The sequence below is a fragment of the Lithobates pipiens genome, unplaced genomic scaffold, assembly GCF_037356315.1.
Source record: "Lithobates pipiens isolate NorthernLeopardFrog02 unplaced genomic scaffold, aLitPip1_a1.2 Scaffold_8, whole genome shotgun sequence".
NCBI lineage: Eukaryota > Metazoa > Chordata > Amphibia > Anura > Ranidae > Lithobates > Lithobates pipiens.
In genome coordinates, this window is record NW_027507903.1 from 88,248,755 (window position 1) to 88,263,606 (window position 14,852).

General features: G+C 41.9%; 1 protein-coding gene across 1 annotated transcript in view; it reads left to right on the top strand.

The window, feature by feature from the left end:
* Window positions 1–261: 261 nt before the first annotated feature.
* Window positions 262–14,852, top strand: part of LOC143960081 (uncharacterized) — a 127,579-nt gene continuing 112,988 nt past the window's right edge. Inside the window, exon 1 of the mRNA XM_077468358.1 lies at window positions 262–521. Coding sequence (XP_077324484.1) covers window positions 452–521 — 70 coding nt within the window. The 5' untranslated portion in view covers window positions 262–451. The remainder of the gene's footprint in view (window positions 522–14,852) is intronic.

The following is a 14,852-nucleotide window of genomic DNA, read 5'->3' on the forward strand; positions in this document are numbered from 1 at the left end:
AAACAAAAAAAAACCTATAAAAAACAATGGGCAGCCTCGATGGACAACTCAGTCTTTTTTCTGCAGTCACTTTTCTATGTTTCTCTAACTCCTCCTTCTATTAACCCCCACCACACCAAACATTTATAGCAGCAGGGATAGGGGGCATTGGAGGAGGAAAATTACTACTGAACTAGAAGACAGCAGCACAAGGGACACATCACAGTGAAGATAAGTAATGTCCCTTTTGGTCATTTTGTAATTTTTTCTAGGTAAATGTAGGCTTTAATTACAACATACAGAGAACAATGCAAGAGTTGTAAGAATTAATTGTATGCATATTGCTTAGCAACTTTCATGTTTACTAAGTGAAATATAGAAGGAAGTGATGAGTGGAAGGAAATAGATGTCATGTGTCGTGCCTTTTACAGTTCCAAAACCGTGCCCCGTCCTGTAATTCTACGACTCTACCATGATGGCATATATACAGAAGATCCTAATAACTATTTTACTACTGCTTGGCATTGCAGATGGATATAAAGGTAAGAATAACTTAGAATGTCAGTGTGAGATTAGTAAGAGACTCAGTCAGGGAAATTCACAAAGGCTGGTGTAGTTTTAACTATGTATATGACAAGTGGACTTGGTATAGTAACCTCTGTGAATATGTCTGAAACTGACAGAACTAAAATTTAAACATCTAATAGTAAAAAAAAGTATTTTTTAATAATTGGGTTATAATTTTTATTGCTACTGGAAATTAAATTAATTCTAATAAACATGTATTTTCATAATATGTGTTAAAAAACACATTAATCCCTTTCCCCTAAGTGTAAAACAAATGTTAGTGCCTAAGCACAGGTGAATTAAACTATATATATTTTTTCAGGACAAATTAGGATTTCTTGTGGTGGTAAATGGTAATATCTCCTGTTTTTTTTATTATCAAAGTAAAACTAGCCCAAAATGATTATATATATATATATATATATATATATATATATATATAAAATATAGCTATATATTTCTTCTTGTTATTACCATAATTTACTACCAAAGAACAATCCAAAATGAATTCCTGCTCCTGAGGATTGCAGTGATACCACATATATGTTGGAATCAGTCCTACCTGCCCGAGATACTGGGAATAGTGTATAAGGGCACTCCATCACTGAAAGATAGACTAGCTCCAAATGTCCTTGATCCCCCCAAGCAAAAAATATTTTTTCTTTTTTAAATATTGTAGGGTTTTACCAATGTAGACGGTGTGAGTTTTATTTCTACCAGTAAGGGATAAGAACATAAGATTGAGTCCTTCATTACCTGTTTGAGGGAGGGGGGTCGTTTACCTGCTCCAATGCCCATTTGGCCTACAATATGTGGGCAGGACTAAACGACCCCTCTCTGTCAGACTAAATTAACACATCACTAATATTAAGTTATATTTATTTTTATTAATTTCATATTTAGTATTTATATTCATTTATATTTATTTTTATCAAGTTTAGTATGTGATCATTGTGAACTCAGTGTGAGTTTAGGACATGGAACATCAATATTTCAATTTGGATCAATCTTTTGATATAGTTTGATGTAGTTTAGCATCCGTAAGTATTTAAAATAATACTGTGCGCCATATTTTTTTGATTCATTTAATTATTTTAATCATTTTATTTTTTCAGCTATTTTTCAATAATGTGGGGCCATGCTCTGGTTTCTAGAGCTACTAATCTCACTGTCACTTTAGTGGGGAAACATGTGGGTTTGAGGAAACGTGTGGCCCTGTATTAGCTAATAGTGTCGTTGGGGATTATGTAATATAGATTGTTTTCAATTCCCCCCTTTTTTATGCAATTATTATACATTTTTATGCAATTAATAATTCAATTTTTTTTGTAGACATAATGAATTTTTTGTAGATTTAATATATTGTTTTTGGAGGATCAATGTTAATGTATGTTCTACATTACTTATTTTTTAATATGTATCTGCCATAGATGCAGATGTGCTTCTAAGCTGAGACTCATCGTTTTTTGCCCATAACCTGTATGGTAGTTTTGATTTCCCATCTTGTTTCTTGCGGATTACTTCCTGTTTCCTGTTCTCAACTCCCATTGAGGCTTGGTTTAGGTTGATTCTATATAACGCGAGGCACGTCAGCACGTCGCCTGTTCTCCAGGCGATGTCATTGTATTGACGAAACGTGCGTCAGGAGGAGTTTGGCATGCTGATGTCTCCGCATACCTGGTCTCTTGGACGGGCATTCATATACACCTACTTTGCTTTTTGGTTTATTTTTTATTGTAAGTGCAATTATTTTTATTTTAATAAATGTCTTTACGATATTATGCCATGGTGAGCTTCTCTCTTTTGGGTTTCCTGTGACTGCCTTGGGGTCTACTTGTGTGCTCCGCTGAGCCGGCTGAATATTTCCCATTGTTGGAGAAAGGTGTTCAGTTGATTCATATTAACTGTGTCGTGTCCCAGGGAGAGGAGGTCCGAATCAAAGGCACTTGATACATCTCTAAAATTTAAAAGGCCCCGACCAGGTTTAGGTCGCAAGCCCCAAAGGCTTTCTAGCTGGTAAGCCTCCATTTTTTACAGTGGTCACATCAGTGGTGGATTCACATGGACACTTAATTTCTTTTTTCTTTTCACAATGGAAGGTGTTTTGTCGTTATTACATTTACTTAGAATTCACTTTAATTGGACCTTTTTTTCACTTGAATTGGATTGTTTTCAATTGAATTTGACTTTTTCATGAATTTATTTATTTATTTTCCATGTGATATATATATATATATTGGACATTTTTATTTATATTTAATTATTTGTGATATTCACGTATCATACTTTTCTTGGTTATATATTTATAGGGAGCAACACTTTTTCACACCAAATTATTTTTTATAATTATGTGATTTGATCATATTTTTACTATGAGTTGATTTTTCATTTTTATAAATTTTTTATTCACTTTGGGTTCACATATCGTTTTTTTGTTTCTTTTTCATTTTTAGTGCTGCTACACTTTTTTCCTATCTATGTTTGTGTGTATCTCACCTCTAGCAGCTGCTTAGTAATTTTCTTATTTTTTTGTTTAGCGTGGTATTTACCCCTTTTTTACATACCACTAGGGATGAGCCGAACACCCCCGGTTCGGTTCGCACCAGAACTTTCGAACGGACCCCAAATTCGTACGAACGTTAGAACCCCATTGAAGTCTATGGGACTCGAACGTTCGAAATTAAAAGTGCTAATTTTAACGGCTAATATGCAAGATACTGTCCTAAAAAGGGTTTGGGGACCTGGCTCCTGCCACAGGGGACATGGGTCAATGCCTAAAATGTTTTTAAAAATGGCCGTTTTGGCGGGAGCACTGATTTTAATGACGATTAAAGTGAAAAAAAAAGTGAAATATTCCTTTAAATATGGTGCCTGGGGGGTGTCTGTAGTATGCCTGTGAAGTGCCACGTGTTTCCCGTGTTTAGAACAGTCCCGGCACAAAATGACATTAAACGGAAATAACACCATTTAAAACTGCTTGCGGTTTTAATGTTATATCTGGTTCCTGCAATATGGTTGAAAATCATTGAGAAAAATGGCATGGGTAGCCCTCCCTGCCCATTACCAGCCTATTTGGGTCTTGTACGCATATTAAGGGGAACCCTGTACCCATATTTAAAAAAGGAAATGCGTGTGGCCCCCAGGCCCTATATACTCAGAACAGCAGTATACAGGCGGTGCAAACAAGACAGGGACTGTGTAGGTTTGTTGTGTTAAGTTGAATCTGTTTGTAATTTTCAACTGGTACATTTTTAAAGTGTAGCTCCAGTCAAAAAAACTATTTTTAAGCTTTTTGGAAAACATAGGGAAGGGTTATCACCCCTGTATAATTTGTTTTGTCGTCCATCTTTTTTCATCTCACTTGCTGTTGTCTCCTTCCGTTTGCAAGTAGGAGATGTTTGTAAGTTGGATGTTTGAAAGTAGGGGCCTGCCCTATATGCTCTGCAGAAATGGCGGAACAAGGTGTTGGTTTTGCCACAACATTGTAAGCCCTCGGGGGTGCATGTGCAGCATGGGACCGAGCAGCAGCTTCTGAAAAGAGCTCCTGCTCACAGGGAGCTGAAAGCCACAAAAACGGGGCTATTATCACCTGCAATCAGCTGAATTCATCTCACCCCCGATAAGTAATCACCTGTGCATGCCGAACGCCAAGAAAAAGGGAAGGAGGAGCAGCCCAAAGCAAGGAAATCTCACTCTTTACTGCCTGAGATCACAAGAGCGCATCAGGATGTCTAAAAATGGCGCTGGCACGCTGCCCTCCACTTCATCACCCTTCCCTGCTCAACCACAACCTCTGCCACAGCTTGAATCATCTGCCTCAGAAAACTGTGAGTACTCTCCTCTGACTAAAGCAGACTTGGACGTTAGTCTAGAAGCCATGTGCTCTAAGCTGCTAAATAAGTTTCAAACAGAGATTCAGAAGTCCACTAACACATTATCACAGGAGATTGCAGCACTAGGGACAAGAACTGACCTGCTAGAAAACAAGCATGATGAACTGTCCATTGCTTTTAATGACTTATCTAGAGAGCATGAGTCACTTACATCTGCCTTCACACAGTTACAAGAGCATGTCGAAGATTTAGACAACAGGAATAGGAGATCCAACCTCAGGATCAGAGGGGTCCCAGAGTCCATTACAGATTTATCAGTATATGCTAACAAGCTCTTTCACTCCCTGCTGCCTGATCAAAATGTCCAAGCATTTCTGTGTGATCGCATTCACCGTGCCTTAAGAGCTAAACCTCCCCCAGACAAACCCCCTAGAGACATTGTGCTTTGCATGAAAGATTTTCTGATTAAAGAGGAAATTATGAGGGCGGCCAGGGGTCTGAGAAACATAGTCCTGGACGGTGTACAACTACAGATGTACCCTGACATCTCACAAGCAATGCTGGATAGACGCAGGAAAATGAAAGAAATCACCACAATGTTATCCACAGCAAGGATCAGATACCGATGGGGTTTCCCCTTTAAGCTGATCGTTCCCCACAATGGAACAACCTACATTGCTACCACTGTTCCTGAAGGTCAGGATATCCTGATTAAACTTGGGCTGATGGACGCACTCAATCTCCCTCGCACCCCATCTTTACCTCGCCCAGCTCCAATCTGGAACACCCCAGCATCAAGATCAGACAGACGCAGATTTAGACATGAGGCTGGAATCCTGAATTTCAATCAAAACTAGACTGTCTGGATGTTCTGTTGATTCAATGATATCCTCATGCTTAATAGAGACTGACTCTTTTCTTTTCTTTTTTTTCTTTTTCTTTTTGCTCGGTTCAAACTTTAAGCTTATGGGGATTCCTATGGATCTCCATGTTTAGAAAGTTCCTCTACATTAAGTTTGCAGTTACCATTTCTGTTCACATATTTAGAAGGAAACAATGACATCTACAGACGGGAACTGGTATTACACCCTTTTTTCATTTTTTTTTTTTTTTTATCCACTTATATATACTCTGACTACATCACACTGATCATCAGTCTCCTACAGATGGTATTGCGAGAATAATAATCCTAAATTTTATTTTTCTGAATTCTTAAAAGTCATGCTCCAGCAACTAACCATACAAGTTTAACCATTGTATACAGAGTACTACCTGTCTTATTCTCATGTGATGAGTACGCCTTTAAAGTGCCCCTCCCTTTCTCCTTTTTTTTTTTTAGGAGAATTCCTAAGCCTCTATGAAGAATATTCACATGTGAGATTAAACATTGACCCTCTAGATATAACATGGTAATATTCTCATCCTCCCCATTTTTATTTACATTCCACATAACTCTATGAGCTGAGAATTGATGCTCTCCCAGTTGGTTGATACATTACTACCAACTATTCTGCTTTGCATGGGTTAAGTTTTTTTTGATATAGAGAAACCCAAAAATAAGAAAAGAAAAACATTCAATATATATAAAGAAATAAGGGAAAAAAAAATAAAAAATAAAAAAAGGTTTCATGTGGCTCTTCACCCTATGACGCCATGATTTTCCCCCACTCAGTTAGAGTGACCCCTCTCCATAGAGGGAGAACTGACTTACAACTGGGATACAAGCTTTTACACACTTTCAAATACTCAATTATATTATTATTGCAGATGATTATGTGTCACACTTGTAAGTCATTAAAACTGAGTTTTGGACCGGCCGATCCTCTATATTTTCTCTGTCGGTTGGATATATATATTTTTTCCAACCCCAAAGGTTCTTTTAACTTTCAAATAAGTTTTTTTTCATATAAGTTATCTAATGTAAAATCATTTTATTATGGTACAATTTTTCGTTTGATTGACAATCTAGATACAACAAACACGAACTGGGCCTCACGGAAGGGTTCTTATCTCGTATACATTTTAAGCTGGCCTATAGCATATATAATCTTCCTCTATCCATACCTAAATGCTTTCATATGTTACTTACTCTGTTGCTACATCACTTTCTAACACCATCCCATGACGATCATAACAATTTCACATAATGTACAGGGATTCATTTCCCCCAATAAAAGGAAAAAAGCCTTTTTGCATTATAAAAGGTTGAATGCAAAAATTGTAATGTTGCAAGAAACACACTTTATGACTGACACTCATCCCACCTACTTCCATAAAGCGTACAACCAATCCTTTTATACCACCTATAACTCAAAAACCAGAGGTGTTGCGATATTCTTTCATCATTCTTTCCCCTTAGAAGTCCATCAGGTCTATAAAGATCAAGGAAGTAGGTTTATTATTGTCAAAGGTTCGTTGGCTGGCAGAAATATTACAAGTGCAAATTTATACGCTCCGAATGACGCACAAACCACTTTTTTCACACAATTTTTTAATATATTACAACAATATCACTCTCCTCACATTATTTTAGGAGGAGACTTTAATTCAGTTCCTCATCCACACCTTGACAGAAGTAAACAGAATCAACACTCCAGAACATTCTCTAAAACCACCACTTCCCATATTAATGACCTACAATTGATTGATTCTTGGAGAGCGTTGAATATAGGTGCAAGGGATTATACATTTTATTCACACCCACATGATTCATATTCCCGTTTAGATTTTATTTTTTGCACCCCGATAATACTAGCCAACACACTGAATGCTGAAATACACCCATGCTCTTGGTCAGACCACCACATTATCTCCCTTAACACCAAATTTATAGGCCTTGCCCCTACTCCGTATTCATGGAGATTGAATGACTCCTTACTATCAGACCCAGCTCATCAACTAGACCTGGCTTCGGAAATTAGAGAATATTTCTCAGCCAATGTCACCCCGGATATCTCCCCCTCCACAACATGGTTAGCACATAAAGCCGTAATAAGAGGCCATTTTATTAAAAGAGCGGCACAATGTAATAGGGCTAGGTTAGAAAAAATTCACTCCCTCACCAAAGACCTTCATAATCTATACAAAGACCATAAACACACACACGACCCTGATATCTTCAAACAAATTACAACTAAACGTAATGAATTGGACGCTCTGCTAACGTTCAAAGCAGAGAAAGCCCTTCGTTGGTCGAAAGCCAAATTCCTACTATCAAGTAATTCCTACTCTACAATGTTTGCCCGTAAACTTAATCAATCTATAAAACCTACCCATATATACAAGTTTAAGAATAACACAAATCAGTTGGTCACACATCCTTAGGAGATACTCTCAATATTTAAAAAATTTTACTCTGATCTCCTCTCATCACCTAATCTCCCACTCCCTCCCTCCTCACTTTCCTGGCTGAATAATATCCCTTTCCCTCAATTGAATCAAAACCAAAAGGATACTCTGAATTCTCCATGTTCTGAAGAAGAATTAGTTCAAATTATTAAGCCTCTTAAAAAAAACTCAGCTCCAGGCCCTGACGGTTTTACATCGCTATACTACAAACAATATCAACAACTTCTAATTCCCCACCTCATGAAAGTATTCAATAAGATCCTAAAAGTGGAACAATTCCCAGAGGAAATGTTATTGGCCAATATGTCTCTCATCCCAAAACCTAATAAAGATCACACACTACCAAAAAACTACAGACCAATCTCTGTTATAAACAACGATCTGAAGATTTTCAGTAGACTCCTGGCCAATAGACTTTCCTCAATTATCCCCACACTTATCTCCCCTTTTCAATCTGGCTTTATCCCAGGAAGACAAATTACTGATAACATCAGACTAGTCACTAACATTATACAGGATGCAAACTTACGCTCTAAACCCCTTTTAATGCTGAGCCTGGATATTAATAAGGCATTTGACAGTGTCTCCTGGAAATTTTTAGATCTTATCCTTCAAAGATATGGCTTTGATGGAGCATTTGTGCATGCTTTTCATGCACTCTATCACAACCCCTCCACGAGAATTAGAATTCCAGGTTGCAATTCAGATTTTTTCAAAATTAGTAGAGGAGCACGGCAGGGATGTCCCCTTTCCCCACTATTATTCGCACTAGCGATTGAACCATTAGCTACATCTATCCTTCTTCATGACGGCATTAAGGGCTACTCCACAACAAATAATTCATATAAATTAACCATGTATGCAGACGATATGTTAGTTTTCCTCTCTCAACCTCATGAAGCATTACCCAACCTATTACAAACACTTAATATTTTCTCATCTCTATCAGGCTTAACGGTAAACGTTTCTAAATCGTTGGGTATGCCGATAAATATACCAACCTCAAACCTGGAATCCCTACGTACCTCTTTCAATTTTTCCTATTCTTTATATTCTCTCCCCTACCTAGGTATATAAGCTGAGAGCCACTTTGAAAATGTGGAAATCATATAAAATTTCATTCCTGGGCAGGATAACAGCAATTAAAATGACACTACTCCCCAAAATTCTATATTTATTTAGAGCGCTCCCTGTCAGACCTAATAAAGCATTGATTACGAAGTTTCAATCCGATATTAATACATTTATTTGGTCAGACTCTCACCCGCGCCTTTCAAAATTAATTCTATATAGATCCCCAAAACAGGGAGGACTGGGCCTCCCTGATTTCTGGTTATATTACCTGTCAGCCAGATTAACCCAAATCGCCTAATGGCATATCCCGAACCCAAGGGTTCCATGGGTCACATTCGAAAAAAATTAAATTCTTCCATTCGCCCTTTCAAGTTTACTTTGGGGAAACAAAATTCCCAACCCAAAAATCGACTCTCTGAATCAAATTGTCTCTCAGTCTTACCAATTGTGGAAATTGTATAACCAAAAATTTAATCTCATCTCCAAAACCCCACCACACGCCTCCTTTATAGGAGACACAAAACTCCACCACTACCTTCAAGACCCTGCAGATCTTACTTGGTGGATTAATAATAACCTTACATTTCTTTGTTGTTTCATTGAAGGCTCAAATTTCATTTCTTTCTCCTCCCTCAAGGCAAAACATCAAGTCCCAGAAACAGGATTTAACAATTATCTTAAGATCAAACAATTTTTTATGAAACATTATCAAACCACGCATACTCAAGCTCCATCCTTCTATGAAAACCTCTGCCTTAAATCACCTACAAAACGTGGCTTTATCTCGGAAGTATACTTTAACCTATCTAATACTACAAGCATAAATAAACTCCCATACATGATTAAATGGGAACAAGAATCAAATTTCTCGTACACTATGGTTAATTGGGATGTTTGTATAAATAATTTGCATAAATGTACAAAATCTATTGCCATTAAAGAAACGGCCTTAAAATTATTCACTAGATGGTATTACACCCCAATTAAACTCCACACCATCTTCCCTACCTCCTCCCCTACATGCTTTAGAGAATGCCATTCTATAGGATCTTTCTCACATATTTTCTGGGCCTGTGATAAGATCACCTATATTTGGAGGCAACTAGAAAAGTTTGCTTCCAAAATATCAGATAAAAATATAGTTTTATCATTACACAACTGCCTCCTCTTCTCCCCAATTACAGATCTCCCCACTCATAATATGAGATTAATCCATACTATATGTGTAGCAGTCCACTGGTTAATTGCATATCACTGGAAATCATCTACAGTCCCACTAAGACATCTTAAGAGAGGGATTCTAAACATTAACTTAATGGAGAAAATATTTCATTCTGTTCAAAACACTATGCATATATACAATAAAAAATGGGATCCCTGGTTTGAACATAGTAATGAGTTTTTCAACTTTATTGCAGGAATTAGCCCTGCTGCAAAGCATTGCATCAAAAATTGTAATTAAACGCCCCTGTTAAACAGGGGCAGAAAAATTGGGCCTTAGGCACTGGTGCTGGTGCCACCACACTGCAACCTCTTCCATATACTCTAGTTTTATTGCAGGAATTAGCCCTGCTGCAAAGCATTGCATCAAAAATTGTACTTAAACGCCCCTGTTAAACAGGGGCAGAAAAATTGGGCCTTAGGCACTGGTGCTGGTGCCACGACACTGCAACCTCTCCCATATACTCTTGTTTGATTGCAGGAATTAGCCCTGCTGCAAAGCATTGCATCAAAAATTGTACTTAAACGCCCCTGTTAAATAGGGGCAGAAAAATTGGGCTGATGGCATCACCCAGAACCAGAAATGTTCTTCCAACATATCAGCGGAGGAGGAAGAGGATAGACAATCAACATAACAGGACAGTCACTCAGCATCAGCATAGGCAGTCTTGAAGGGATGTGATATTTCAAAACAAATTATACTGTTACATCAGCTTCAGGTGCTTGGAAGCTGTGGGTGATCCAAGACTGATTCATCTTGATGAAGGTCAGTCGATCGACTGATTCAGTGGACAGGCGCACCCTGTGATCGGTAACAAAGCCACCAGCAGCACTGAAGGTGCGTTCCGAAAGAACGCTGGATGCAGGACAGGCCAGTAGCTCAATTGCATACTGTGCAAGCTCTGGCCAGTGATCCATCCTCAAGACCCAGTAAGCCAGAGGATTTTCGGTGGGAAAGGTGTCCAAGTCTGACCTTGCCCCTAGGTATTCCTGCACCATGTAAATCAGACGCTGGCGATGGGTGCTGGAATCGATCATACCTTGGGGCTGCGGACTAAAAAATTGTCTGAAAGCATCAGTCAGACGGCCACTTTCTCCACTTCTGACCGATGCCTCAGCAACACGTTGTCCAGGACCAGGAGTTTGTAACCTCCCAGTCTCTGGGAACGCGTTGCACAGACCTTTCTGCAAGGCCTCCCGGAGATGTCTCATCCTCTGCTCCCTCTGCGATGGCAAGATAAGGTCAGCAACCTTACCCTTGTACCGTGGATCAAGGAGAGTGGCCAGCCAGTAATGGTCCCTCTCCTTGATCCGAAGAATACGAGGATCCTTCCGCAGGCTTTGCAGGATCAGGGAGGCCATGCAGCGTAGGTTAGCTGAGGCATTCGGTCCGGAGTCCTCTGGGTCACTAAGTACAACATGATCCGCAGCTACCTCCTCCCAGCCACGTACAAGTCCACGTGTTTCTTGGGACTGTAAATCATCCCTACAAGACTGCTGCTGCTGCTGATGCTGAGTGCCAGCCTCCACCTCCATGCTGACACAATCATCCTCCTCCTCCTCTTCCTCCTCCTCATCCTCTTCCTGTGTGATGGGTGGCACAGCAGGAACACTGTCTGGATAAAGGGGGCCTTGAGAGGCAAGGAAGTCCTCCTCTTCCTGCCTCTGTTCTGCCTCAAGTGCCCTGTCCATTATTCCACGCAGCGTATGCTCCAAGAGGTGGACAAGAGGTACAGTGTCACTGATGCATGCACTGTCACTGCTCACCATCCTTGTGGCCTCCTCAAACGGTGACAGGACAGTGCATGCATCCCTGATCATGCCCCACTGGCGTGGTGAGAAAAAACCGAGCTCCCCTGACCCTGTCCTGGTGCCGTAGTCGCACAGGTACTCATTGATGGCCCTCTGCTGCGTGTGCAGCCGCTGCAGCATGGCCAACGTTGAGTTCCATCTGGTGGGCATGTCACATATAAGGCGGTTCTTGGGCAGGTTCAACTCCTTTTGGAGCTCAGCCAGCTGAGCACAGGCATTAAATGATCGGCGGAAATGCACACAGACTTTCCTGGCCTGCTTCAGGACATCCTGTAAGCCGGGGTACCTGCCCAAGAACCGCTGCACCACCAGGTTAGGGACGTGAGCTACACAGGGCACATGGGTCAGTTGTCCCTGTCGGAGGGCGGAAGAGGAGGTTGGTACCATTGTCACAAACCACCATTCCTGGCTTAAGCTGGCGTGGCGTCAACCACCTCTCGGCCTGCCCCTGCAGAGCTGACAAAACATCCGCCCCAGTGTGGCTCCTGTCCCCCAAACAAACCAGCGCAAGCACGGCATGGCATCGTTTTGTCTGCGTACTTGCGTAGCCCCTGGAACGCCTACGAAGCACCGCTGGTTCTGAGGACAGAGCACTGGAAGAGGCCATGGAGGAAGAAGAAGAGGAGGGGGTGGAGGAGAGAGGTGTGTCACAACCAATAGTAGCATTTTGGAGGCGTGGTGGCGGAACAACCTCCAACACTACTGCACCTTGTCCTGCATCCTTCCCAGCTGCCAGAAGAGTGACCCAATGGGCCGTGAAAGACAGGTAACGTCCCTGTCCATGCCTGCTGGACCATGAGTCAACGGTAATATGCACCTTACCGCTGACCGCCCTGTCCAGCGAGGCAAGGACATTGCCTTCCACATGCCGGTAGAGAGCCAGAATCGCCTTCCGTGAGAAAAAGTAGCGTTTGGGGACCTGCCACTGAGGAACCGCACATTGTACAAACTCATGGAAGGGGGCCGAGTCTACCAACTGAAAAGGCAGCAGTTGAAGTGCTAGCAATTTAGCCAAGCTAGCATTCAACCGCTGGGCATGTGGATGGCTGGGAGTGAACTTCTTTCGCCGGTCCAGCAGCTGGGGCAGGGACATTTGCCTGCTATAATCGGACGTGGGTGTACCGCTAGCAGAGTTCCCGGAAGCACTTGGCTGTGACACACCTAATTCTACACCTTCATTCCTCTCAGAGCAGGTTTCAGAGAGGACTGAAGGTCTAGTGGGGTTGGAGATGCCAGCTGATGAGGAGCAAGGAGAGGTCCGCTTTGTTCTTTGGTGTGGGTCTTTGAGGTACGCTTGCCAACGAGCTGCATGGCAGGTCAACATATGTCTGGTCAAGCATGTGGTGCCCAAGCGGCTAATGTTTTGGCCACACGAGATACGCTTGAGACATATGTTGCAAATAGCAGCGGTGCGATCTGATGCACTCGTCTCAAAAAAGGCCCACACCAAAGAACTTTTAGAATAACGTGCAGAGGCAGCGCCCTGCAAAGGCGGAGCTCTGCGGTGTGATTCAGTCAGTGTGCTGCCCCTAAGCTGGCCCCCGGAGGGCATCCTGCCTCGTGGACATGTGCCTCCTCCTCCTCTCTCCTACCAGGCACCCACGTGGAGTCAGTGCCCTCATCATCCCCTCCCTCTTCATCGCTGTAGCAAACCTGGCAGTATGCTGCAGCTTGTGGAACATGACTGCCAGATTGCTGTCCTTCTTGAGCATCCCCTCTCTCTGCGCTCACGCTACTGCCTTCCTCTAGCTGAGTGTCATCATCAGAGCCCACAAAACACTGGGCATCCTCCTGGAGCATGTACCCAACACTGTGCTCAAAGAGTTCAGGAGACTCCTCAGGAGGAAGTGGTGGGTCTAGGGAAGGAGTCACTGATGATGACATTGAGAGGAGGGAAGACGATGCGTTGGCAGCTGCTTTGCTAGTACCCTGAGACTGGGTGAGAGAGGATGAGGAGGATGAAGAGGGCTTGGTCATCCACTCTACCAAGTCGTTGGCATGTTGCGGCTCAACATGTCCAGCTGCCGAAAAGAAGGACAAGCGTGTCCCATGGCCACGTGCTGATGACAATGCACCGCGTCCACGACCAGCACTGTTGTCTCTAGACACAGAGCCTGCTTGCCCTCTTTTATCGGCTCGCGCCTGTCTGCCTCTCCTTGCTGGCCTTCCAGACATGGTAATGGCCTGAAGGGAGTTGGGTAAAAAAGCAGTTGGGTAGTGTATATTGTGCTAGAGGCACACAACACCCACTAACTCCTGCAGATGCCTTTATTATAGAACACCAGAGATAAAGGGGTATATACAGATGTATACTGTGCTGTGCTGGAGGCACACACAACTTCCAATAACTCCTGCAGATGGCAAGTGGTCTCAAATAGAGAAGAGCTATGTAGGTGGATATAGCGGTATGTACTGGGTACAGAGCACGCAGACAGCATGCACAAGCTCCTAACACTACTGACTGCAAGCTCTATTATAAAAGATAGATCACTAGCTATATAGGTGAGGTGAATATAGCGGTGTATACTGCGGTCAGGGCACGCAGACAACAACCACTACACAACAGCAAGATCGAAAATCGTCCGAAAACGATCGGTGTGTACTGTGTTGAAGGTACACAGAACATCCACTAACTCCTGCAGATGCCTTTATTATAGAACACCAGAGAAAAAGGGGTATATACAGATGTATACTGTGCTGTGCTGGAGGCACACACAACTTCCAATAACTCCTGCAGATGGCAAGTGGGCTCAAATAGAGAACAGCTATGTAGGTGGATATAGCGGTATGTACTGGGTACAGAGCACGCAGACAGCACGCACAAGCTCCTAACACTACTGACTGCAAGCTCTATTATAAAAGATAGATCACTAGCTATATAGGTGAGGTGAATATAGCGGTGTATACTGCGGTCAGGGCACGCAGACAACAACCACTACACAACAGCAAGATCGAAAATCGTCCGAAAACGATCGGTGTGTACTGTGTTGAAGGTACACAGAACACCCACTGCTTCAG